A 27,622-nucleotide genomic window follows, 5' to 3' on the forward strand; every position below is an offset into this window, starting at 1 on the left:
AGAACACTGCAGAATTGAAGGGTAGAAATCTGATGCAGTGAGTCACAATGACCAAGTGATCTAAGGTGCTCTGCACAATGTTAAAAGGTCATTTAATGCTTTCCACATTCACAAGGATACACGTGACCTGAATTTTGTCATCCACCAAAATCTGCAATGTGGCCTAAAGCTGTGACTGTGCAGACTGTCCACATGTGCCAGGAAAGCAAGGAGTGCTTAAAACAAATGTTTACTCTAAAGGAACACTGTGCAGGGTGATTGTATAATTATGTAATTGAAGTAGTCGCTGCAGGACTTTGGAGGTGCTTTAATTTCCATCTGACGTGCCCCTGTCTTAACATAAATAGACCCATGTGCACGTATACTGCTTTCAAAATCATCATTAAAACAAGTATGTCCTACTATAGTTGCAGTAACAGATAGGTAAGCCACTGTGCATTGAAGTCTGTTTCATACGTTGTGTTCTAAACATCATTATCATTAACCCATCTGAACATTGGGGAAAATTAAGTGAGCAGTTGAGGGAGCTACAGTCCAACAAACCACCATTATTCTTTCCAGTGGACCACCTGGTTTCACAACTATTCACACCTTGAGGCATGAGAGACCTGGGTCATTAATGGACCATTACCCATGTGGGCTGACCAGACACAGACAATGCTGCAGTGTCATCTCACTGATCACTCCAGGAGTTTTACCAAACAAGTAGTATGAAGTCTGAAAACAGTTGTCAGGAGTAGGTTGTGAACCCACACCTCCCTTTGGGGACCAGAAGTCCATTTGCTTAGGAAGGAGTTCATCCTTGAGCCTGGCACCTTAGACCACTCAGCCATCCTGACAAATTGGTCCTTTTTGATGATTCTTGGTTAAGTTTTGACCATCCTGAGCATTTGTCTCTCAGCAGCATGTGATTGCTTGTGTTTCCTCCCTGACCATGGTAGTGACAGTGGAAGTGACACTCTTGGAAAAGTGAAGGGAAAAGGTAAGGGAAAAATTTAGAGAGCAATTAAGGAGGCCACACCCCACACTCCAACAACTCCAGTAGTTTCTGTAAGACCAGTGTTTACGGCCAAACCATGTGAATGGATATTGTGGGGACCAGTATTCCAAGTAAACATTTAGTGACGATTGCTTTGTCACATACAGGTTAGCTAATGTAATGGTAGTTACTGAACGGAATAAATCAATGTGCAAAGTTGACAGCTACAACAAGTGGAATTACATACTATGTTATCTCTTAGAGGAGACTTTCACTATTTGATGATAGCTACACCCAACATGGGGCTCAAACACACAACTCTGAGATTAAGAGTCTCATGCTCCACCGACTGAGCGAGTCGGGCTGTTTTCACAGAATGGCTTTTTAAAATTACACTTAAAACATTTTCTTAGTTGAGAAGGTAAACACCCCAAGCATTAAACACCCACACTTACACTGAAGAATGTTGTAAATGCAGTGAGGAGTGCACAGACCTATATATTAGTCAGTTTCACCTCATTTCTCATTGGAGGAGTTTTATTCATCATGGTTAATCAAACAATTTGTATAACATCCAAAAATATTTATCAGGAGTGGGATTTGAAAACACTCCTCCCTTTGGAGACCAGAAGTCCCTTTGCTTAGGAAGGAGTCCATCCTTGAGTCTGGCACCTTAGACCGCTCAGCCATCTTGACAAGCCAGCTCTTTCAGTTTATTCTTGTTTGACTTTTGACCACCCTGAGCATTTGTCTCTCAGCGGTATGTGATTGCTTGTATTTCCTCCCTCATCATGGTAGTGACAGTGGAAGTGACGCTCTTGGAAAAGTTAAGGGAAAAGCAACAAACGGTTAATCCAAAGTAGTTTAAATCAATCCACGGGACTTTAAGAAAGTTCCTTGAAGACGTTTCACCTCTCATCGAAGAGGCTTCTTCAGTTGTGGTGGTGGTTGGTGTTGCCTCAGCTTTTAAACCTCTGTGAGGTGTGTTCAGGGCTATCATTCCAAAAACCAACACCAAAACTCAAAACGGTTAAAAAAATTAAAGGGAGTTGGGTAGGAACTGATTCAGCATTTAAAGGCTTGACAAATGTCATAGCATCACACAGTGGTTTGGAATACTTGGTAGACATTTATCCATGGTTCTGTAAAGTTATCAAGGCAGCAAAACATCTCCACTTTTTTCTCCATCATACCACTGGGAGCTATTTTTTTTCCTGGCTGAAAAACAATCAAAGTGTGGGCCCAGCTAGCTCAGTTGGTAGAGCATGAGACTCTTAATCTCAGGGTCGTGGGTTCGAGCCCCATGTTGGGCGTGCAAAAGTGACAACTATGACAAGTGGAATTACTGACAATGTTATCTCTTAAAGGAGAGCTTTACTATTTGATGTTGCATACTGTATATATTATTGCTGTGCTGTTGCCAGGGTGCAATTTAGCATCCAACATTATCACTGACACATTAATTGTGTGTTTAGATATCTGAAGACCTTACCCAACAGTGTGCAAAACAGCTACGCCCAACATGGGGCTCGAACCCATGACCCTGAGATTAAGAGTCTCATGCTCTACCAACTGAGCTAGCCGGGCTGCTGAAGCATGCATAAAATGTCTTTAAAAAATTGTTATAGCAACAAACAGTTAATACAATTAAAGGGAGCTGGGTCAGAACTGATTAAGCATTTAAAGGCTTGACAAATGTAATAGCATCACACAGTGGTTTGGAATAGCCATAGACATTTATCTATGGTTCTGTAAAGTTATCAAGGCAGCAAGGCATCTCCACTTAACTCTTAATCTCAGGGCTGTGGATTCGAGCCCCACGTTGGGTGATGAGTGTTTTGGATTGCAGTAACTTCCTGGTCTGACAACTATTCAAAGAGCTGAGATCAGCTGCTCAGACCTACGGAGCAAAGTTCAAATCAAAAAATATGGTGCAGGACTGTTAATACCAATCCAAGAAGAAAATACAATCAGTAAATCTAGTAGAAACAGACTGAGCATTTCAAGTTTTTTTAAAGCATTCTTTCAAATACTTCTGAAGAAGATTTTTTTGAATCTCTGGAAATTTATCAAGCTCGCAGCTATGTGACACATCTTGTACCGTTCGAATAATGGGAGGGCTGTGTTGGATCCCCCTTTTTTCTACGTTTAAAGTTAAATGTTCGCTATGTTTGAACATGCTCAGAAAAACCGCTTTCATTACCTATTATGCACAAATATTTTGGAGAAATTGTGTCTTTTTATTTTATTTTTTCTGTTTCCAATAACTTTTTTTCTAATGCAAAACCCAACCACAGTGTCTAAACCTGATGCACTACATATAACAGCTGATGAAAACACATCAAGTTCTCTACTATTAGAAACAAAGATTCAGGCTTTTACTTGACTTTAAGTTGAATTTGAATCCAAAAATGGTCACGTAAAAGCAGTAAAATTTGGAAATCAGTGACACAACTGCATGAATAAGGCATGCATTTTATTAACTCCTAATCAATCTGTGCTGTTCTGTGTATCAGAAAGCAAAGGAGGAAGGACAAAGAAAAAGATCGGTTGCTTCGAGTTAAATGGAAGAAAGAGTGAGATGTTAAAAAGAGGAGAGACCAAAGGGGAGATGAGGGGGATACAGGAGGGTACAGCTGGCTGTCAGAGATGGCGAAAACTGCCTGGAGGTACACACACACACACACAAATAAAGAAGTAGCATTGAAACATGGACTGAGGAAATCCATCTCCTTCTTCAATTTCTTTCACCGTTATTCCTTTTTCCTCTCCGTTTCTGTCAGTTTTTTTTTCCTTTTTTTTGCCTGATAAACAGGTGGCTTTCAGCTGGGAGACCACACACACACACACACACACACACATGCACGCACACACACACACATACAACCACAAGTATCTCTACAGCCGGCTCTGGCGTTCATGACTGTGCATAATTTACTTGCATGTGAGGATGTAAAATTAAATCCATTTCTAATTCCTCCTTCTGTCTGTTCCTCTGTTTGTGACACTGACACACACACACACACACACACACACACACACACACACACACACACACACACACACACACACACACACACAATCGCATCGCCGTATTTCTCTCCCAGCTGACAGCTTCTGTCCTGCGGCAGACAACCAGCGAGCAGCGAACCTCTTATTCTCATCTGCTTCAAATCAACTCCATCTCTCTCACGTTCTAAACATTAAATACGTATAAAAAAATTTAGATCTGACGTTGTGTTAATAGCACCTTAAAAGTAAGCTTTAGCTTCACTTTGCCCTCAGTTTTGTTGCACTCACACTCACGCTCTCTGGTTTATAACCTCGCAAGAGAAAACACAGTGCAACGAACACACACATCAGAGCAGCTTTTATGAAACATTTGTTAGTGCTGGCCTGCCATGTGCCCAGCATCAAAGTACAGACAGTCAATAAATCTTTGCTTTATGGTAAACTATTTACTCTCGCCGGCAAAAAGTGCCAACACAAAGTTTCACTAGATTTTAACGGAGGTTTTTTGAGAAAATGATCGACACCTACCCCACAGAAACGCTGAACACATCAAAGAGGTAATGGTTTGTTTAAAAGGCAGAATAATGATAAAATGATTATACAGTTGAGAACCTTTAATTCGGTGCCAAAATCCAAAATGTGTTTACTGACGTGGAAACTTTAAAACCTATGAAAAAAAAGGATGAAAAAAGAACTGATTTGCATACTGTCAGCAGCCCAGCCAGGTCCTGATTTGGTAGAAACTTTATCTCTGACACCGTGCAGATTAAAGTGGCCCGATGTATAATAGCACACTGAGAACAGCAGGATTTTTGGCGAGATCTTTTTGAGAGCTGTGTGTGTGTGTCTTAAACTATAATGGAAGTGGGTCAGAGACACTGGACATGAATGATTTAGTATAGAGAGAAGATGGGACGAGAGACCATCAGAGGGAAGTGTTAGGGAAATAGGTTAAAGCTGGTGCATAGGATAACTGTGCGTGTGTGTGTGTGTGTGTGTGTATGTGTGTGTGTGTGTGTGTGTGTGTCTGAGTGTTTGAGAGGGAGAGAAAAGCTCCCCTGAAGGAGCTGTTGTACATCAGAGAGGCTTAAAAAAAAGAAGATGGTGAGAAGGCTTACACACACACACACATGCACGCACTCAGAAACAGCAGCATTGACAGGGAAGGGAATAAAATAACTGGAGGATTTGGAGGGAAAACAAATCAAAGAGACGTGAAGGGGGGAGTCGGAGGGAAGGAGTAGCGGGGAAGGGAGATAGAGAGACAAAGGCGGTGAGAGGGGGAGAGAGAGTGAGAGGGAGAGGAGGGCAGGTGGGACTACTGCATGACAGAATGAGGATCTGTTCTTGACACATTTCCCCTTTTTCTCGCTCCCCTTTTTTCTCCTGAAAAACTTCTCCCGCTCCCTCACCTCTTTCTTTTTGCCTGTCGCTCAGACGCGTTTAAAAACACACACTGTGACTAATAAGAAAAGTGTAAAAAAGCATTATCCACGGTCCGCGGGAGTTTGCTCTTTTTACGGGACCACACACACACACACACACACACACACATACACACACACAAACTAAGAAGTGTGACTAAACATTCAGCTTTGTCTTTACTGTGGCTCTTTACAGTAAATCCATTTCTACGCTTTGCTACTGAGACCAAGACATCTGCTTACAATCTGTCAGCATGGACTCGCTCCTGTAACACTAACCGGTGACAGAAATGGACACCTTTGATTCCCAAAGGTGCGTTAAAGTAAACTGTATATTTTCGATGACACACCGATCAGCCACAGCATTAAAACCCGATGACAGGTGAAGTGAATAATGTTGATCATTTTGTTACAATGCAATGTTCTGCTGTGAATCCTTGGCATTCATGAGGATGTTACCGTGACAAATACCACCCACCTAAACGCAGTTCCAGACTGAGCAGACCTCTGCATGACAGCAGCCTACCCAGACAGCCGAGGTATCCTCAGGAGGACAATGTGGCCATAAAAAACGCTCAGGGACAGCTAGAGGACCATGACAAGGAGCCCAAAGTGTTGACCTGACCTCCAAACTACCCAAATCCCAATTCAGTCAAATATCCATGGGATGCACCGGAACATGATTCACTGAGATTCCATGGTATCTATGATCTTTTTATATTTAAGTTTTAATGGTCTAAAACCACAATGTCAAACTAGAAAAGCACTCACAGAGCGCAGTACTCCTCCAAGGCTGTTCATTCCCCCATATGGCATTGACAGAAATGCAGCATTTTTTAAAAAAATGCAGCATCTGTTTATTAGTTATTGATGATCAGAAATCACAGCACCATAGAACGTGGTCATTTTAATATCGATGTACCCAAACTTTGTGACTTTGGGCTGAGCAAAGGTATGTGTTATGCATGTGTACGTTATCTAAGGATACCGAAACGCGTTACCTAAATATGTAGCAGGTGACAGGAATAGATGGCACTCAGAAATACCTCCACAATTTAATCAATTGTTCCTTGTATCATTTCTGATGAATTAGTCACAATAAGTCTGCAGTGGTGGATTTGTAGGAGGATTGCAATCATGAGGTGACAAAACCGTAGTCAGCAAACGAATTGATGACGCCATCTTTGATTTGTCGTTGTTTGTTGATAACGCGCCTGCTGAGTCTACTAGAAGGTGGTAGAGATCCCTGCTGGCCCATTTATACTGGAATAAAAAGCTCTGATAAAGTCAGAATCAGCTGGAAAACATTAAGCTTTTACATTCGTGGGGTACAGCACTAATGACAGCTACGGTTAGTTTCACAAAACAATAAGGAGCCATTTATTGATATGATCTATAATCGAACCACTAATGTTGCCATGTTAGAAGCTAAACAAAAATCCAGTGATTGAGTCCACCTCATCCAAAGTCTACAGTTTGACAGAAATTCTGTATAATCTACAGTTTCTATTTCCATTGTTCCATTGAACTTTATGTGCTCAGTTTCCTCATTTCCTGCGTGTATCCACTGACCTGAATGCCTCACGGTGAGCCAACTTTCCCATTAAGGAGAAAAAAAGTCTCAAAAAGGAAACGGCATCTTTACATTATAGTCAGTGCATTCATTTATAACTGTGATTACACTGTTGACGTCAGAAACATCAGGTTATACTTTGTCAATTTTTCGCTCCATTGAATGTCTTTATTGCTGAACGTCTTTCTTTTCAGAGAACGTTAAACAAACCAATCACAAATCTGTCACTAGTCTGTTCTGTTCTCCTCGGCCTGCCTGTACACTACAGTTTTATTATTTCCAGAATAGAAACATAATCGTCTGGCACATACAACATACAATCAGCGGCTTTGAAAAAAAAAATGCATGTTTTGTTTTCTACTTTTTGATATGTTTCCCTCTTCATCGCTCTCTGTCCCTCTTTAATTGCTGTTTAATGATCTGTTCGATGGCCTGGCATGCACAACCTGTAATCAGCTGAGGAAAACAGGCGAGTTTAGGTTTTGCCGCATCCTTTTTTCCTTTATCTGTTCTTTTTTTTTCCTCTCCACTTGTTTCTTTTGGTTCTCATCTCTCTTCTCACTTTCGTTCCTTCCTCCTGTAATTCCTTTAAATACCCCTATTTTTCATTTCTAATTTCAGCTCAATTCAAACTTAACTAGTGCAAGAAATCTGGACTCCATGTGCAGCTTGCATATAAAATACGGCAATAACAATACACCCATTATGACAGAAGAGTCAGCACCATAAAAGGAAACTTTCTCTTTTTCTTTGTTGTATATTCAGCTGAAGATCGCTGGTTTGCAAGGGCTTCAGAGAACCTTGTTATTTAAACACAACTTCTAACTGCGGCACATCTTTCATTGCTTCTGTTTTACTGATTCTAATCTCTTGCTCGTGTCTGTCGCAAGGGAGAGGGAAGGAATCTGAAAGGACAGAGGAAGAGAAGTAGAGTAAAAGACAAAAGGGCAAGAAAGGCAAGTACAGAGAGAAAAACGGAGAGAAGAGAGTGGAGGCAGCAAGGCAACGAGCCCTGATTTGAGCTTGTAAGGCTAAGTGTCAAAACTGCGTGGCCCTTTTTGTCGTACTAAGCACTCAACATATCTGCCTTACACACACACACACACACACACACACACACACACACACACACACACACACACACACACACACACACACTGTGTATTCCTATCTTGTGGGGACCTACCATTGACTCCCATTCATATCTAACCCTTACCCTAACCCTAACCCTAACCCTAACCAAAACAATGCCTAACCCTAAAGAAACGTTTTTGCACTTTTACTTTTTTCAGTAACAACAACATGGCCAAGAAAACACTGTTTCCCCTCATGGGGACCCAAATGAGGTCCCCACAAATGACATTTCTTTTGGTTTTCCTATGGTTGTGAGGACATTAGGTCCCCACAACCCCTATAATTACCCGCCCACACACACACACACACACACACACACACACACACACACACACACACACACACACACACACACACACACACACACACACACAAAACAAAAACACACAGACACATACTTGGCACACTTGGATGTGGATTAATCTCATTGCTGTCTGAGAGGATCAAAGCGCTTGTCTGTGTGTTTGGTGTGCTGCCATAAGCATGTGTACATGCATTTGTGTGGGAGGATGTATTTTTGTGTGTGTGTGTGTGTGTGTGTGTGTGCATACATCTCCCAGCATTCCTCTGAGAGCGAAAGCTTCTAAGCAATCATGCTGTCTCATCTAGTTTTGTATGTATAAGTGTGTGTGTGTGTGTGTGTGTGTGTGTATGTTTTTTTTTCTTTCTGAAGGCAACTTGTTCTTCTATTGTTAGTGCTGGAATAGCTGACGTAGCGAGTGTGTGCGTGTTTGTGTGAAGTTTTTACACGTGCAATACTGTTGTTAGCGATGGCTGTAAAAAGCAGAGCTGTCGTTCTATTGACGGAGCTGCAGAAAATGGGATCTTCGACTACACACAGTCCCGCACATCATTGATTAGTTTCAGTATGTAGTGACAACAGTGAAGACACAGACAGAGGTAGTGAGAAATGCAGCCTGCCAGACAGAAATCAGGTGATAATGACATTTACAGACAGATGTAAGCTCGGAAAGAGGAGATGCTACTGGAAAGAAAAATGTAAAGAAGGAAGGAAGGATGCAAGGAAGGTGGGGATAAGAGATGAGAAAGGAGGATGGGAAGGATGGAAGGAAGGAATTCCAGAGTGAAGGAGGGAGTGAAGGAAGGACGGCAGGAATGAAGGGAGGGATGGCGGAAGAAGTGCAGGGAGAGGTTTGAGGCTGGGGAGGGAGATAAAACAGAACAGAGCAGCTAAGGAGAAATAAATTGAATTTATAGCGTTCACCTTGAGGCATCAGCCAAGGTTCTCACTGCAGGAGGCTCAAGACAGCGATGCAACTTCAGACTTTCTGTACAGTGTGGCTGTACATGTGGCTCAAAAAGACAGAGTTTGTGTGCAAACAAGACTCCCTAAAAAATCAATGTGGGTGCAACAGAGACAGAGCCTGAAACTGAAAACAATAAATTTCACATATTTTGCCTCAAGTGAACCCTTAATCTACCAAAAGCTTCATTTTAAAGTGTTGAAAATGGCTGTTTTATTCACATAGAAGATTCTGTTCTAGTACATCCAAACAGGAATTATGAAAAATCCTCAGTGATTCACCTCCCAATACCAGATTATCGCTACTTTCAGCGCCTGAGGCGGCCTCCCACACACAGAGCGAATAACTAAAATATCATGTTCCATTTCCCTACGAAAGCAAACAAAAGTAACGTGACTCATGTTGTTGTTTGTTGCTGAAAGCCCTTGACCATTTGCATTTCCCCCAAAAAATAAAAAATTGCCAAGTGCATTGCTGCCTGCAGGGTCTTTTCATTGAGATGCTTCGGTGTTTTCTTTTCACAATAAATAGCCTTTTTAAGCATCACTATTGTGACAATCTCCATAACAACGTTGCAGATAAACATAATTTGGTGTCTTGCTGTTTCATGTTTCAGAACAGCCACTGCAACAGATGAATTTCGATTTTACAGCTACTAAAAGTGTTAAATGCACAATTCTGCAAACTATGACCAATAAATTAGCGGACAATGTTGTGCGTGAAGGACAATGCATGAATGTAAGGGAGAAGGGCATCACATATGAGGCTACACATTCGATATATATACTGTAATCTGAAAGATTGATGGATGAACGGAAGGAGCGAGGCAGACAGAGATGGAGGTAATATAATTTCTCCCTGATATCATGCAGTTTTGTTGGCGTGAGTAAGTTGTTGTTGGACAGCTGTCTTTCTCCTCTTCTCGTCTTTGCCTCCCCTCCTTTCGTCTCTGCCAAGAAAAACATTTCTCCTTCTCTTTCTTTCATTTTATTATCCTCTTACCGGCCCCCCTCCAAAATATGAGATTTATAATTCATGCCCTGACCTCTTTGCTCTCTTTTCTTCTCCTTGTTTTTTCCGCTCTACACTCTTTTCCTCTTCTTGTTTGGTGACTTATTTCCTCTGCTCTCCTGTTCATCTTCTCTCCACCTGTGCTTTCGTTCTCTCCTCTCACAGCCTGTTCTGACATTAAATCCATAATGTTCATGATATTCGCACTAATTCGTCAGAGGACTGTGAAATCATGTTCCCTACCTCCATTGCATCTGTACATTAAATCACACAAATGAAAAATGTTTTGGACTTCAAAGAATAGCAATCACATTCTCTTTCTTCATCATTAGGGTAACACGATAGTCATTGTTCACAAGTTAATTGTTGTGATACTTGAAAAAGCAAATTATTCTGGTTTTGTTTGCATAAAATAGTGAAACTCTACTATAGAATTTTTGATTACTGTAAACAGTGGAGTCGAGTTGTGCTCTGCTGGCTAATCCATGTGATGATTCCATTTTTAAGCTGCCCTAAACACCTTTTTCTGCATTATGTTCTGTAAAAATTTCTCTGTACTATAAAGATTTCTCGTTGTAGCATATGGGACAACATCTATCTATCCAACACTGATATTACTCTGATCTAGATTTGAAGGCTCAAATCTGCATGTATCTTATTACATATAAAATTATCCACATCGCAACAATTTTTTAAGAACTCAGTTCACACCTCAACAAGCCCAGTTCTGCTCAAGATATATTTAACACTTGAACATCTTCTTGCATTGATCTGTATCTTACAAGCAAAGTGGCATGACTAAAGACTGAAAAGTCAAATTTGGTCACTACTGGTTGGAATATTTACACGAACCATGTAAGATTTCAACTGTTTAAAATGTTGAACTGCTGTGTGGAAGCTTTTGTGTTGATTGGATCTGTTTTTATTGTGTTGAAAGAGCTAAGCTGTGTCATTTTGCAAGAAATTTTCCTCACAAGTAAATCATAAAACTTGAAAAAAGTCAAACTTTTGTTTTGATTACAGACTCACACTGTAGGATTTCTTGGTGAAGTGTCTCTTTGTACAAATTGAAGAACTATTCTGAAGTTGTCTGCCGTACAGACTGTTAAGCCCTTGAAGGAAAACTTGTGATTTGTGATTGTGTGCATAAATCAAAGTGGCCTGACTAGACTACAACGAACTCTGTTCTCTTCTGCCAAATGCCCTCCATTAATCAAGTCTTGCTGGATGAATATCTCACTGGACGCTTCAGATTGTTCAAACTCATGCGGCACGTTTGCCAGAATGACACGCATGTGTTTGTCTCTGCGTATAAAAATGACAGACGAGAAGAAATAAGAGAAAGACGGAGCAGAGGGAAAGCAGAGCTGAGGAGAGATGTGTGTTAAATGTCAGTAAAGCAGAACAGCGCAGAGTAAAATAGGCTTTAATTCATCCAGATAGGGATTTCAGACCTGACACCCCGCTGTTAGACACACACTGTCAGCACATTCCTCCAGCTGGCTGCGACACACACACACACACACACACACACACACATGCACACACACACACACACACTCCAAACTGTACAAACACATGACAACACATGTGCACATGAGGCTGGGAAGAAAGCGAGCATGTGTCTCTTTAATGTAAATCACAAATGTCAGTCGCATGTTGGAAACCAGCAGAGCATATGTGAGTATCTGTGTGTAGTTCTGACTGTGCATTTTTGAACACACACACACACACACACACACACACACACACACACACACACACACACACACATGCACGCACACAAACTAACAACACGCATCAAGATTTGAAAGACAGCATAGTCTTAAAATAAAGGAGACGTATACAACCACCTGGTGAAAACTATAAGCACAAAGATAGATGGATGCACACACAACCACATTAAGAGTGTGTGTGTGTGTGTGTGTGTGTGTGTGTGTGTGTGTGTGTGTGTGTGTGTGTGTGTGTGTGTGTGTGTGTGTGTGTGTGTGTGTGTGTGTGTGTGTGTGTGAGAGAAGAGAAGTGAGGAAACAAGAGAAGGTGAGAGATCCAGCCAGACAGATCGTCAGAACTTGCGTTCTTCCAGCTGTATTTGGTGTATACTTCTGCATGGGACTGTGTGTGTGTGAAGATATTCTATGTCTGTCCAAGAAAGCTCTGAAACATGATGTATCGTATATCACGTCTTACAGCAACATTAAACCCTACACCGATGTAAAACTGGGCAGCAAATCAGACATCAAACCTGCGGGAGTTACGGCAGCCTTCATGCACAGAGACAGCTTCATGTGGATTACACTGAGATATATGAACATACAAGACGCAGCCACCTTCAACATCTCATGTTTTACATGTGGGAGAAAGCCAGAAGAAGATGACGTATTTGCTGATCAAACCCTAATGTCTTGTGAAAAATATGAGCAACGGTGTCTGGAGCATAACTCAAAGCAAGACAACTGGCAGCTACCTGAAACATCTATATTTTTCACTCATCGGGAAAAAAGAGGCGACATCCAGACAGATTGGTTTTTATTTTAAAATATGTCACTTCTGTTGCACTACCCCGGCGTTTTAGGACACTAAATGAGTTGTGGAAATGCTGCTTAAATTGTTCTCCTTGAAAAATGTTTAAAAATGCTGTTTTAAAATGAATGCGTATTAGTGTGGATGAAGCCACAGACACGAAATGTTCAAGATACGAGGACAAAATTATGGTAGCCTGAAAAATATATTGAATTATGCAAAGGCAGATCTTAAAAGTACAGTTTTATTTCAGTAAGTTGTCAAATAGCGGCATATTCTTCACAACACCCCTGGCGATTCACAGGAGTCTCTAAGGTCCCCCTTAAGTCACTGATTTAACCCATAAAAACACATCGCTGTGCATCAAAATTGCATATTTAGAGGTTTTTTGTCTTACAGTGGTTTAGATGTAACACAACACCATTGGTTCCTCTAGAATCTGCAGATCTCCATAGTTCTTGCCTCCTTCTCCACTCTCAACTACTCGAGCACACCAGCTCACCTCCATCCCTGCTCAAACACTGTAAAACTGCTCTACGCTACACTACGGCAAGTTGTAAAAATGTTCCAAACTACTTCAGAAGAGCAATAATGACACAGAGCGTCTAACCGTGCAAGCCTACAGGATAGATTCCTTCAGTTTGTTATGTATGAAACCCCTGAGGTCCAACTTTCAAGATTTAAGTGGCTACAAATGCTAATTTTGCTTATAGACAGACAGACAGACAGACAGACAGACAGACAGACAGACAGATAGACAGACAGATAGACAGATAGATAGATAGATAGATAGATAGATAGATAGATAGATAGATAGATAGATAGATAGATAGATAGATAGATAGATAGATAGATAGATAGATAGATAGATAGATAGATGAATCGACCCTGAGAAGGGTCTTTAAAAGCAGAATTTCTTGTATGTTTTGACAGGGCTGCTTTTTATTAGATATCAACTAGGACATGACTAAAACCAACAAAGAATAGTGCCCATTATAATCAGTACTTGTAGGGTAGAAATACAGCTGTGAAATGTGATATAAATATACTTTTTGTGGTTTGTTTGGTCAGTAAAACCTATACTCTTTCTTGACAGCATACTATTTAATTTGTCACATTTAGATGAATACGACTAAATCAGCTTTTCCTTCAGTGTTCTTACATAAAATAACAGGGCAAAGACACAACTGGACACAAGACAAAAACAATAAAATATCCTTGTAATATGTAACAGCAGCTTAGCGTGCGAGACGCTGCAGTGATAATTGCAAATGCATAAGTAGCAACACTACCGTCTGTGTATCTGCTACAGAAGCACCACAGGCGATCAGGAGAATAAATATTTGCTCCATGCAGAGCAGATCTGTATATGGAAACACACAGTCATATCTCAAGCTGGAACAAAGCGGTGACAGGCGCTCAGTATTGATGGTAACCACGTTATATTTATACACACATTCACACTTACATTCAGCTGCTAGGAGAGTGACGCTAAATGATAGCACAGATTGAGCTGCTCACTGAATACTGGTAAATCTATTCGCATACGGAGGGTGGTCGGAGTGTGTGTGTGTGTGTTTGCATGTTGTTATTGTGTGGTCAGAGTGTGTATTAGAGAGCATGTGAGTGTCTATTCAAGTCTATGCCGGTTACATAAATATTCATCAAGGAGCCAGTATAGTCATAAAAGGAAAACTGGACACGTCTTGACATCAAATAAATCAATCACGGAGTGCTTGCACAAGTGCACACAACCTCATACACAAGTTCACATGCGAAAACAACGCCACGCATTCTGAGGCGCTGATGCCTGAAATAATCACACGGGTCGTTACTACGGCGATAAAACGGCCAATAACTCTGCTCACCTGGACTGTGAATGGACACGCTGCTGGACACACACAGACACACACACCGCCTCACTCTTTCAAAAACAAAGAAATGCAACGTTGGTAGAAAACGTCAAGGACACAGCGCAGGAAAACTAAATCACAGAGCATGTCCTCATTTCCCATGATGCCACGGTAAAAGATCGTCCCGCAGCAGGTTTTAAAACAGCCAGGACATGCTAACGCGGACCTTGGCTTCTATTTCAGCCCAAAGTGTCGTTCCACTAAATCAGACCGCGTTGTAAGGTCTCAGTGAGGATGTAAAATCGCTTGAAACACATGGAATCATCGGACTCCTGAACTCCTCTTTGCCGCACTTAAAACGCAAACCCATCTATTAAAATCGCATTAAAATGTACATTGAGTTACAATGTGTGCGGGTGTCTGTGTATGTAATCAATCATGTGAAGAGCTGGACAGTGGTACATGGTTATTGCATTAACGTGCTTCTACGGCCTTAAAGTGCAGGAGAAAGAGGGAGAAGATAAAAGACGAAAAGGAGGGAGAGAATAAGAGGAGAGAGTTAATGAGGTGTCCGGTGAAGATCAAGTCAATGAGACCAGTCACCACCCTCCTGGAACACTGAGGCTACATGGGAAACCACTGGAGATGTCAAGATATCGAGAGTTGCTAATTCGAGGCAAAGTGAAGGTCTCAGTTTTCAAGATTAATGAGAGTAGCTGATTTATAAATGGAGACTTTATACTGTAAATGTACAATCTTGAGAATGGTGTGAGAAAATGTTAAATTGATATAAAAATCTTTCAAAAAAAATATGTCTTAAGTGCATTTGCATTCAATGCTGTATGTTTGGTTGAGTATTGCTGAACCACTAAGCTGAATACTGAATATGATTACTTTAGGCTATCTTTGTGTAGTACAGTGATAATAAAGTGCCCTCCAGCAGTTACTAGGTTGACAGCTATTTAAGAGAATACTCCACCAATATGAAACGACCCATAGAGGTTGAAAGGTGGCAATGAAAACTTTACAGTTTGTGTGTTTGCTGAGAAACCCCAACAGTCACAATGGTCTCATAATGGCAAAAAAAAATTATTGAGGAAGAAAGCATAAAACACAAAAAATTCTCAAAGTCCTTTTCACCCGTCTGTATAATCAATACATTCCAGCCTTTGTTTTACTGTTTTTCCTTCAATCTTTCAAATCTGAATACACATAAAACTACATGGATCTTTTAGGAAAAAAACTTATAAGAGATGTGTAGATTTATGTTTTGTTCTGATTTGGGTGAAAATGCCCCATTAACCCTCTGAACCCCAAATGGTTTCTGGGTGTTTTCTGCTCCTGTCACATTTTTTACCCACTGTGGGCTAAAAGTCCTGCACCTTTATGCAAATAGCACAAGTAAAATTTGAATTACAGAAAATGTCCTAAGTACAATATGGCAGAGTTATAATGTCATAATCATAATAAAAGAACTTCTTAGATTATTTATTCTATAAAAAAAAGAAGAAAATCTCTGATCAAAATGTACACCTTCTTCCAAGTGCCCACAGGTGTTACTATTACTATTTTAAAAATGTTGACTCTATATACTATAGATACTTTACTATTTAGATTTTTAATTTGTTTACATACTGCCTCCTTTTTTGCTCTGTCTGAACACAGCCTGCAGTTCATCTCAGTTTAGCTGAATAGTATTTTCTTTTAATGACTGTTTGTTGGCACCGAGTTGCACAGAATTTCATTTTTTATACAGAATCTGGTTATTGTAAACAGTTAATTTTTGACATCTTTTAAATGAGACATGTAGAATGAAGTGATTTTGATTAAAATTATTACAATTTTCAGCTAAGATCTGGTAAATTTTTCCAACAGAACTGAAATTTAACATTCAAACACTTTAGAAAATGGTAAAATTGGACAATTCTTACTGTTTTTACAGCTCCCTGCTATAATAAATGCTGAAATTTCTGTGATTTTTTTTAAGTTTTGAGGTTCAGAAGGTTAACAGACATTAAGGACATGCAGTATGTGTGTTCTTCTGCCTGACAGGATACAAAATAGAGAGACAATGAATGTAAAGTTGATGAATTAGCAGTAACTGCGGAAACAAAGGCTTTTTGTACAGCATATAAAACCGTCAGTGTTAAAAAAAAGTGCGTTTTTAGATTCTTACTTCATCTCCAGGACCTCCTCCAGGTGCTTCCTCCTCTCGGCCCGCAGGGCGGTCAGGTGACCCTCCTTCTCGGCCAGTGAGAGCTGCGTTGATGACAGCTTGGCTTTCATCACCTCCAGTTCCTGTTTTACCTTCTCCATGGCAACCAGCAGGTCCTCCACCTGACACAAGGAAACGCACATACGATGAAACACGTTGTATATATTTTCCCCTTTAACTCTTTCATTCGCTTTTGCTTTCTGCAGATATCTAACTCTATGGTTGTGTTGTTTCTTCCCGTGTGTCAAACTGCTCCTTTCTAATGTTTTAATAATTTCTGTTTTTACATGAGATGCTTCGTTGCAGAACATCAAGCGTGTCATTTTCCTTCTCTGTGTTTTCTTTGCCTCTCTCGCTCTCTGTGTTGTTTCTCTTTCTCCCTCTTTTCTCTGACACATATTTTATCTCTGTCCCTTTTCTCACTGGGTGTATATCAGCGTGTCAGTTTAATGTGTGTGAGGTCAGAGAGAATTTCTCACGGTGCAAAAACGATCTGGCCAACACGCACATATACACTTCTCTTTGGGTACTTCTTTCTCTCTTTTCCATTTATATAATCCCTGCTCTCTGAAGTGTTGAGTTGGAAGGAAAGAAAGCAAGCAAGAAAGAAAGGGATAAAATGAGACAAAAAGACACTCAGAAGATATGTGAACCATTATTTCCTCCAAAAAGTCCATGGCATCAGCAGAAATAAAAGTAAAACCGTGGACATAAGCTGAATCTGAGAGTAGCTCCTGTCAAGAGAGATGGGGATCACTGGGGTGAAACTAGAATGAATGAATGACAGGACCTTAATGAACGCTTGGTGAAAGTTCAACAACAAAGTCCTTTTCTCTCATGTTTTCACTTAATTCCTCTGTTGATAAATTTCTGCTATTTCTTCCTTCAGTCTTCTCCATCTTCTCTCTCTGGCTGTCAGTTTCTCTCATTTACAGATTTTTACACCAGATCTGGTCAATTTATTTTCCGCCGGCACTCCTCCAACGCTGCTCTTGCACCAGATAAGTCATGTCCCTTACAATTTTAGAGTTTTTTTAATAGTTGGTTTGCCACATTTCTCAGAAACGGGTTCACTTTTTCAAAACTTCACACACTCAGAACAGCAGAAGTCGGTGAGGGATAAACTCTGGATCACTTTTCATTACTTTGACACTAAATCCAGCTAAATTTAGTCTATTTTTACATGTTTACATGCTATTGTGAAATCAGCCTTTTTCAGTCGATTTTATATTATACACACTTTAAAAATGTAAAACCTCTCATTCATGTTTAATTAATTTACTCACTTTGCCTTTGGAGATGTTTAATATTATTGTCATTGCTATCTAATGTTCATATTTGTGTGTCTTAATTTTCTTTCTAAATAAGGTTTTCATACCTTGATGTTTAGATTAGGTGTGAAAAAAATGAAAAGAAATTCCAGCTGTATGATCACACAGAAACAGTGCTGGATGTCTGGACATTTCTAATGTTGCCTGATGGATCAAACAACAAAAGGTACAATGCGGATTTCAAACACACACAAAGAAGTTGATCAGCACTGTCTTTGTATCTGTAGCTAAGCTGTACATGCATGTATGGAGAATATACAGCACAACGTTCACCACATTACCGGTATGAGTTTAATTCATGTTCGGTACTTGGAATTATGTTAACTAAATCAAAATCATGATGAATTATCAAATGTTTCTGATAACTTAATGGATTCAACTGTGCAAAAAACATAAAATTGGGCATCATTTCTGTAACAGACCTATTCCAGGAGCATTTTGCTTTCATTAACTGTTTTAAGATAGTAGACTGTGTATCTCTGAGAGCAAACATGTGTACCGTCATATTTACCGGTTTATATCCCTATCCAGCTTTTCTTACACAAAAATTACATGATTGCAGGCTTTTGGATTTTCTAACAAAGGTGCCAACCAAATGAAACAGTTTTATTTCATGTGAAGGACCATTAGCAAACACCATATAATGGGCTGCTGTGTCTGAAAAATACCCAAGATGAGTGCAGCTTTTTCTGCCAAACTGTGCCCACATGACCGACAAAGCACTGTGACTGCTTCTGTTTCCAACAGTGGGCTGATTTCATTGTCTTTGAAGGGACAAGGACAACTGCATCGGTGTGTGGGTGAACAGCAACACAGCAGTTTCCTGTTGGATTTGCCAACTTGATTTGTTTATCAGTTGCAGGCGAGACAAACTTCAAAGCATTAAGGATAGGCTGATTTCTTATGTGATAAAAACAAATTTACATTAAACATATTGACTTGATAGAAACTGCCATAATGAGGATTAATGGCCACACCTTTGTAGAATCTCTATATGTATAGATGGAAAAAGCCTATTAAGAGTACTGCCAAAATTATACTTCTGATTAATTTCTGTAAAATAGATTAATTTAATGTTATCTTCATTGAAAAAAATTGCTTGTCTTTTAAAAATAAGGACATTTCGAAGTGACCCTAATCTTTTGAATGGTACTGATGGATGGACCCCTCTGTGTTTCGAAACTCAGAGTGCATTCCAATATCAATAATACCACACATTATAGTATGTCAGAAAAGATTTAGTGTTCAGTAGTATTTCAAATATAGTATGGTCAAAAATACCAGGATGTCCCATTATATCTGGTATGTCGTATGTACGGGCAGCTGTAGTATGTGAAGGAATGTAAGGAAAAAGACAGTCGTAATTTGGAACACAGACTCAGTGTGTTGGCTTCAGCCATCGCCATCTTGGCAGTATCTGAGTCCTCCTAAATACTGGATTATCTAAATAAATAGAGCACAGGCATGAGGTGAGAGTGGAGCTGAGGTAGACATTGGATGTACTGTGATGATTGCGTATGATTGCCAATCTGTTAACAAGGCGGTCACTCCTACTGAATTTACTAAACTAAATGCAATTTAAACAGGTGGAGTTATTTAAGCATTTGACGTCGCTGGTAAAATTGTGACCAAAAGAGAAATCAGACTATGAGCAAACTGGTTGAATGTCTGTGCTGTAGATTGGTCCTTTTTATTATTAGAGGTCCTATGGAGATTGACTTGCTTTTGGAGTGAGCTCAAGTTGCATCCAAGGAACTGCAGTTTTTGGAACTTTCTGCATCAAGCACCGGTTGTTGTTTGCTTGATTCAGAATACTGGATTAACGTGGTAAAAGACAAGATCTGAATAATTTAGAAAAGGTGAAATCAGCACAAGAAATGTGTGTCTTACTATTTAGTATTATTAATGAGGCTTACGCGCCGTCCCTAAATCAAGTTACCATGATCTTCAGGTTACTGACCTGAGAAATTCCATTTCATAGCGTTTTTCTTTATTTCACCACTAAAACATCTAAAGCAGTGATTCTCACCTTTCGCCTATCCATCGTCTGTGTCATAAATATTATACATTTGCAATGTAGACATAGAGATGAGAGATGGAGAAAAAATGGGAAATGAAAATGAGATAGAATCTGAGAAAATAATGAGCATTTTTTTGGTCATACTATAATTGATACAAAGTCATTGAAGGTAAAAAATTAATCAAAAAAGTACTATAGGTCGCTACCAGAGGTTCTCTATCAAAAAGAAATTAAGGTCGACCAAATGAAGAGATTCTCTTCACAGCAGATGAAGCAGTTTGCTGGTCAAGGCTGACAGAAAAAAGGGATTTGTGTTCACACTCGGCTGATTATTTAAAAAAAAATGGAAGGAATGTAATGAAAAATGAAAAAAAGACTTCATAAAAAGAAAGGTAAAACACAAGTGAGTGAGGGATGCGATGATTGTTTGTTACCTTTGACCACCTAAATCCGCTCGTGGTGAACTCATGCATTGGAATGTGAGAGAGCTGCATACAAAATGACATAAAGACAAAGAGAGAAAGAGAGAGAGATGTGAGAAGAGGGAGTGAAAACAGTGAGGGAGGAGGAGATAAGGATGCAAGGAGGGATGAAAGGTGAAGGAGAGGAGGCGGGATACGGAGAAGGTGAGGAAGATGGGTGTAGGAGAGGAGGAAGAAGGACATACGGGAAGCAAAGGCAGAAAAAGAGATGCAACAAAAGACTAAGCGATAAAATGCAGCAAAAGAGAGAAAGAATTCATGAAAAGCAAATGCTAAGAACATGAAAGAGAAGGAACCAGATCGAGGAAAATGCACAAAACATGGAGCAGTCCCAAACACAAGCAGCATTAACACGGCAAGACAGACAGTAAAAAGAAAGAAGAAGAGGCTAAGAAGGAAAACATGGGGCTGATGAAAGTAAGAGGAGAGAGAAGGGAGAGGAGGATGGAGAGATGCAGGGAGAGGTGAGGAGTGACAAGGCCCAGATGGCAATGAAGATGCTGGATCGGAGGAGGGCAGCAACCCCTTCAGTGGCTCTGAACATGTGTGTGTTTGTGTAAAAGTGGTTTAATTTTCATTTTAACTCTCTGAGCTCCAAGCAGTTTCTGGCTGCTTTTTTTGCTCCTGTCACATTTTTACTCACTGTGGGCTCATTTTTCACAGCAGCATACAGTCCTGTACCTCTATGGAAACGACACGACCACGACTAGAAGTAGAGAGAAGTCAGTAATGTCTTCTGTGCAGTAAGACACAGCTATGCTCGAAATCATGAAATAGGAAAGTTGAATTTCTTTGAGTATTTATTTAAAATTAGAGCCTAGAAAAAGGGGTGTCACAGGAGTTACCGATCCTGGAAGAAGAGACATTTTGCAGCTTTCATTTTAAACACAGTCTGCAGTTCAGCCAAGTTCAGCAAAAAAGTCCCTGATTTCTTGTCCCCTGACTTTAGGTTGAAGCTTTAGTCACAAAAAGTCACATTTGGGTTGCGCAAATAGCTACAAATTGTTTTGTCTTTTTACAGAACCTGGTTAGAGCAAATGATTTATTTTTGAATGAGACGTGAAAAAATGGTTTTGAACATCATTATTTTAAACTTCGATTTGGTCCATTCTCCCAACAAAATTGAATGTCACAAACGACAAGTTCAAGGACAGTTGGAAAGGTGACACTGGTTTTTGTGGTTTCCGTCTTTGACAAAACTATATTTAAAAGATATTATGTCTTTTGAATCTGCCCGGGGGTTCGGGTTGTGAACAATAAAGTGATTATGATGACATGTCACAGTTTGAAGCATAATTCTAGCTATTTTTCTCTACTGAAAAACATGTCTCAGAGGAGTTTAAAATGCGATCATCCTCTCTGTTTTTACGGTCTCTGGCTCTGATAAATGGTGCAATTTTGGCAATTTTGTAAAAGATAACAGGCCTTTCAAATCTGCTGGCATATTGTGGGGTTCAGAGGGTTAAGAGTAGGAAAGGATAAAAGAGAGAAGAAGGTGCACTGAGGTCAAGAATTAAAATGGTCTGGTTAATGAAAAATGGGAAGCTGGAGAGGAGAACGTCTGTCTTTAGTTTGGTCTCGGAAGAGACAGATGGAGTGTGTCATACTGTTGACTCATTTCTCTGTCACCCACACAAGCACCCACACACACGCACGCACACGCGCACACGCGCGCACACACACACACACACACACACACACACACACACACACACACACCTTTCTCCAGCGATCACACGTACAGTAGTGACTCATGTCTAGCAGGAAAGGTTCAGTATACTTTCAAGTGGTGTTGGTCAAACGCTTATGGGACAGTCCCTCACACACACATCCACACACACGTGTTGTCAATATATAGCTGTGCATGAAAATGTGTGTGTGCAGTGTGTACGTATATCAATATAGAGTCAGGGTGTATGTATAAATGTGCCTGGTTTGGCTGCATTTGCATGTGTGAGGGTGCCAACACTATAATAAGCAATGTGTGTGCCTTTGAACAGGCCGGTCTCATTAAGGGAGGAAATTGTCTCCTTCTGTCATCATTTTATAAATTATTATGTGAGAAGTAAATTGCAGTGACGCAGTCGTAAAAACGGGAACACAAAAATATTTATTTACAATTTACTTGTGGATATAGAGACACGTTTCCAGTTCGAGAAACCAAAGTGGCGTCCATCTGGCTCCTGCTGAATGCGATGTTGTCCAGTGTCGGCGCGCTGTTTAAATAGCAGTTAGCACGTCTGTCAGCCGTGCGTGTGTGTTTGAAGAAGCATGCATGCATGTGGTCCGCTGTCTTGTGTATTACTGTCGTGTCTAGAAGTGCCACATACACACATGTGCGTGCGTGTCTGTGCTGAAAGGCTGAGTTAGTGTTGTTGATGTTGGGAGGGGCTGCACTGAGTGTTTGGCTGCCATCTCCACTCGTTGGCCACACACTGACGTTTTCTGCTCCTTCCTCCTTCACTGAAGTATTTTAACACGAGGACGCTCTCCAGGACCCTGCGCTGGCCCAAATGGCCTCTGTTCTGTCTAATTAAAGCTGCCACTTGTAGCATTTTGAAGTATTTCAATGTATCCCTGCCAAATTTAATGTGATACCTTGGCACAATTAATGTAAACAAATTAAACCATGATCAAGACTTTTTTGTGTTGACTTTCACTTGATCTAGTCGTCGTCATGGTAAAACCCTTAAAGTTTAGAGCTTTTTTGCCCTGAAAAAGGCCCCAAACTTTCATCTTTGTTATGAGGAATTGTAATAAACCCATAGATTATAAATGTAGAAGGCATTTTCACCAAGTTGCTAAAGGAACAAGCTACTAAATTCAGGAACTAAACTAGGAACTGAAAGTCCACTTTGCGCACATCCCTGATGTGTGTAATGAGCAGACAAATTATTCTGGCAGCAATTAGCACACAACCTTGATGTCTGAATCAATAAATCGATTCAAAAGAGACATGTTGAGGTTGAAAAGGGCACCGAAAACTCCAGAGCAGCTGTCTGCAAAATACAGATGATGTCTAACCAACCACAATTCTAAAAAGGGAGGAAATTTGGTTTCTTTCTCTTGTTCACCTGCTTTATTCTGTAAAATGCTGCTGTCTTTATTTTGCATTGGCTTTCAGCTTATTTAGCATCTCTCTGAAGCTCCCTTCTTGCAGGAAATGTCCATCCATTCTTCATATATTGAAATATATATTATATTTTGTATGTATACCTCAGCAAAAGAAAGAAGAAGAAATTCTTCTCGTGGCATCAAAATGCACTACAGCAAGAGTAAGGATCGTCTTGGCACCATAAACTATGGTCAGAAAGCTAAAAAAAAAAACCTTTGCTCTTTTGGTTGAAATGAAATGAGGGTCCCTTAGCACCAATAAAAGTCCCTACAATGAAAAATGTGTCTATGTATATATGTGGGAAAAACATGAAGTAATGTTTTATTAATAGTTAGGCGCTACAAAAGGCATCTTTACTGATGTGAAAGCAAGAAAATTCTCAACCACATGTGCCCACAATGGCTTTTAAATTTACTCTTAACAAAATACCAATTTAATAAACTCCTTTTTCCTGACTTCAACTCACATTTTCCTTATGTCTCTGTTCAAACCCATAATTAAAGCTGCAATCCAAGAGTGTCAAATACCCACATCCAAAATGCTGTTTCTCTTTGGTTGCATCATGACATCAAAAGGCAAATCCAACCTGTCGTGTGCATCATTTTAAACATGCTTTCCTGTTGTACTTTGAAAACCTCAGGGTCATGACTAGCATTTGAAATGAAAGAGTTGAAGAAGCCAAACTTGAAGTGCGCTTTTTGGACGACAACCTATCGACCATGTTTCTGCTTTAGTCTGTCCATCACGTGTTCTAACATCTGTCTATCTTTACTCAAGATCTGTCCTTTTTCTGCTGCATCTGTCTGTCTGGAATGTATTCTGCCGTGCTGCTCATTAGCATTTAATGGATGACAGTGTAGGCGAAATACAAAAGTAAAACATCTGTTTGCATGTCTGTCCAGAAGAAGTCCAGCAAGTAAAGGCGAGCAAAGACAGCCAACATTCAGAGGCAGCAATAACAATGGAGTCCAGCCGTTTTGCAACAGCTACAGTCGACCAGTTTTCTCAGGGTAGTTTTCGTCCTTCAGCCCACAATATTTTTTTCCCCCTACTTGTCAAAACCCATCCAGGCACCGGGAACATTTCCCTTCTCTACAGCCTCGTCCAGTCCCTGGTACCCAGGGAACAACAACATACACACTCCCAGCGGTCTGAGGTTGAATCCACCAAACCCTTCCCTCAGAGCCTCCCTCAACACCTCATGACTTCCCTACTGTCTCGATTTAGATAAAAACACGCGACAAATTGGAGCGGCCGTTCATAAAAAAAGGCTGTTGTGTGTTGCAGGCCACAGTGGACAAAATGCAAGCTTGTTCTTTAATAGGGATGTAATTTACTCCCCTGCAAATGAAGAGTGACTGGACAAACACACACACTGAACCACACCTGAATGAGCTCAGTTGGCATGTGTGTGCTGCTTCCATTAGCCGCTTTTAGCCATGTCAAAAAAGTTTATATGTTGCCCTAAAGATGTTTTCTGTGTGCGCTTTCTTCGAGTGTCCCACAAAGGCAGTAAAATGAAGGAAAATTCTCAGGAGTGATGACACTTGTGTCGGTGTGAAAGAATAACTGACAGGGGTTGAGTTTCAGGGAAGGTTTGGGTACACGTTAGGGGTGAGGATTCTCCAAACGCATGCAGGAACACCAGCGTATGTGACTCTATGAGCTACTGAAAGACAAAGTACCTGTTTCTCGGCTTGTGTTCGGGCCTGCTCCTCCTGGGCGAGAACCACCTCCCTCTCTGCTGTGATCTGAACGCTCTCCCTCAGCGCCTCCTCCAGCTCCAATGCGATCCTCCTTATGACGGAGGGAGTCCTACACAGAGAGTACACAAGAAAAGAGATGCAGGCATGATTAATCAGCATTTATTAAGTCCACCAGCCTGAAAACTGGTTCAACTGATTATTTTGCTGCTGCATTTTGAATTCCATTTGGATATTTAAGAAGCAAATATTACATGTTGGAAAGCACAAGCTGGTAAACAGTGGAAACCATCTTAAAATATCAATATCACTGGGCCGTAGAAATTAGAGCGGCTATGATTAGTCAGCATGATCAATGACGTTGATGCTAAACATGCGCTGAAACTGATACAAGTTTTCTTTTGCTTTTCTTTAGCATCACAACACAACTGTTGCATTCTTGGTTTAGCTTTTGAAAATGGTGCTGGCAGCAAAGTCCAGCTCTGCTCAATGTTGAAATTCCAAAGACTCAAGAATTTAAAAGCATTGGACTAAATGATCACAAATTATCAAATTATCACAGAACAAAACAGTGGTTTGTACACTGCGTAGGGTTCGAAGGCCTACCACAGCATCACAGCAAAATAAACAAACATTTGGAAAGAAAACACACTTTTTAACGCAGATATCCTTTACACAATTACTTCTCTCCTGCTCTCTGGACTCACATATATGTTTTTTAACACAGCCCAATTCACCAACAAAATTGCATGGGAGTTTATGGTCCCTTACCTTACCACAAAATGGTAAAAAAAAATCTTACATTCTCTGTTGGCAGGAGCAGCAACCTGATGAACCAACATGAGCTGCACACAGTTTTCACGCTCTGAGTGTTTAGTCTTTTTAGGTTAAAAATGGACGGTGTAAATGTTAAGGAGCCGTGAAACTAAAGATGCTAGTGCCTTCATGAGGTCGTTCTTTAGGATAGGAGGTTTAGGTGGTGTTTAACATCTTAGTTAGCATGTTACCTTTGCTAACTAGCACTAAGCTAAAAGTGTAGCTGAGGCTGAAGTGAATTTTGATCATAAACAAAGTATTGAAAAAGGAGTGATTACAGTGCAAATGAATCCCAAAACTTTTCCATTCATCTTGAGGAGGTAATGAATGCCTGGACCAAAATTTTGCAAATTTAGTGACAGGTTTAAGGAAAGACTTCACTCAAAACCTCATGGTTTGCAAAGGGGCAACTAAAGTCAGTGAGATTTATCATCTGAGGACCATAACACAAAATGCAAAATGTTCTACAGGTCCATGAAATGCTTGTTAAAAGACACTTTAGTTTGGACAAAACTGATGGACATCCATTTCTAGAGCTGCTAACATGGTAATGTGTTCAGCTTCTCATATGATTGATTTTGTTTGGACTTCTAAGTCGTAAAATAGATAAACCCAAGTAGCAACTTCTGGGTTGAAATTTAAAGCAGGTTCTTCAATGGTCCCTTCATACCGGCCAAGAGCAAGTCAATCCCATAGACCCCAGTGTTAAATGTCAAACTTCACAGCAGAGACAAACATTTTTACTATAGGTAATGTCTTCATTCATGACAACTACACTTGGGGATTTTAAAAAAAAATAACTCAACTGTTTAAATAGTATTCCAAGTGGATCCATGATCCAAAGATGTTTGCACCTCTTCACTAGTGTTTGGATTAGTCAGGAGTTTGGAGAAGTCAGAGCCACCACGCTGAGCCTCGAAACCACTGTTTAAAAAAACCTATGGGTGATGGCATAAAGGGTTCATCTATCTTTTAGTACAGTAGCTTGGATAAACAAGAGACCTATATCTGGTAAACTGCAATGGATGTTTTCCACACTTCTAGACATTTTAAAGACAATCTGTTAATTATACTGTGTTATAAAGTAGATACCTAAGTTTTTATCATTGAGTTTCTTTGAATCATGGGGTCCAAAAACTAGTTATAGAGAATCATTTCTCAGTTTG

At 40.2% G+C, this 27,622-nt stretch overlaps 1 protein-coding gene and 2 non-coding genes across 3 annotated transcripts in view; 1 reads left to right on the plus strand and 2 right to left on the minus strand.

The window, feature by feature from the left end:
* The window catches only part of LOC110963314 (ELKS/Rab6-interacting/CAST family member 1-like), a 183,013-nt gene that overhangs the window by 69,256 nt on the left and 86,135 nt on the right, over nucleotides 1-27,622 (minus strand). The window contains 3 exon segments of the mRNA XM_051959255.1: nucleotides 16,951-17,111; nucleotides 25,623-25,722; nucleotides 25,724-25,752. Of these exon segments, the coding sequence (XP_051815215.1) occupies nucleotides 16,951-17,111; nucleotides 25,623-25,722; nucleotides 25,724-25,752 (290 nt within the window).
* Nucleotides 2,220-2,292, plus strand: trnak-cuu (transfer RNA lysine (anticodon CUU)). The gene has a single exon. It is a non-coding gene; the product is annotated as a tRNA-Lys (tRNA).
* On the minus strand, nucleotides 2,494-2,566 carry trnak-cuu (transfer RNA lysine (anticodon CUU)). The gene has a single exon. It is a non-coding gene; the product is annotated as a tRNA-Lys (tRNA).

This window comes from Acanthochromis polyacanthus, chromosome 1 (genome assembly GCF_021347895.1).
Source record: "Acanthochromis polyacanthus isolate Apoly-LR-REF ecotype Palm Island chromosome 1, KAUST_Apoly_ChrSc, whole genome shotgun sequence".
Taxonomy (NCBI): Eukaryota; Metazoa; Chordata; class Actinopteri; family Pomacentridae; genus Acanthochromis; species Acanthochromis polyacanthus.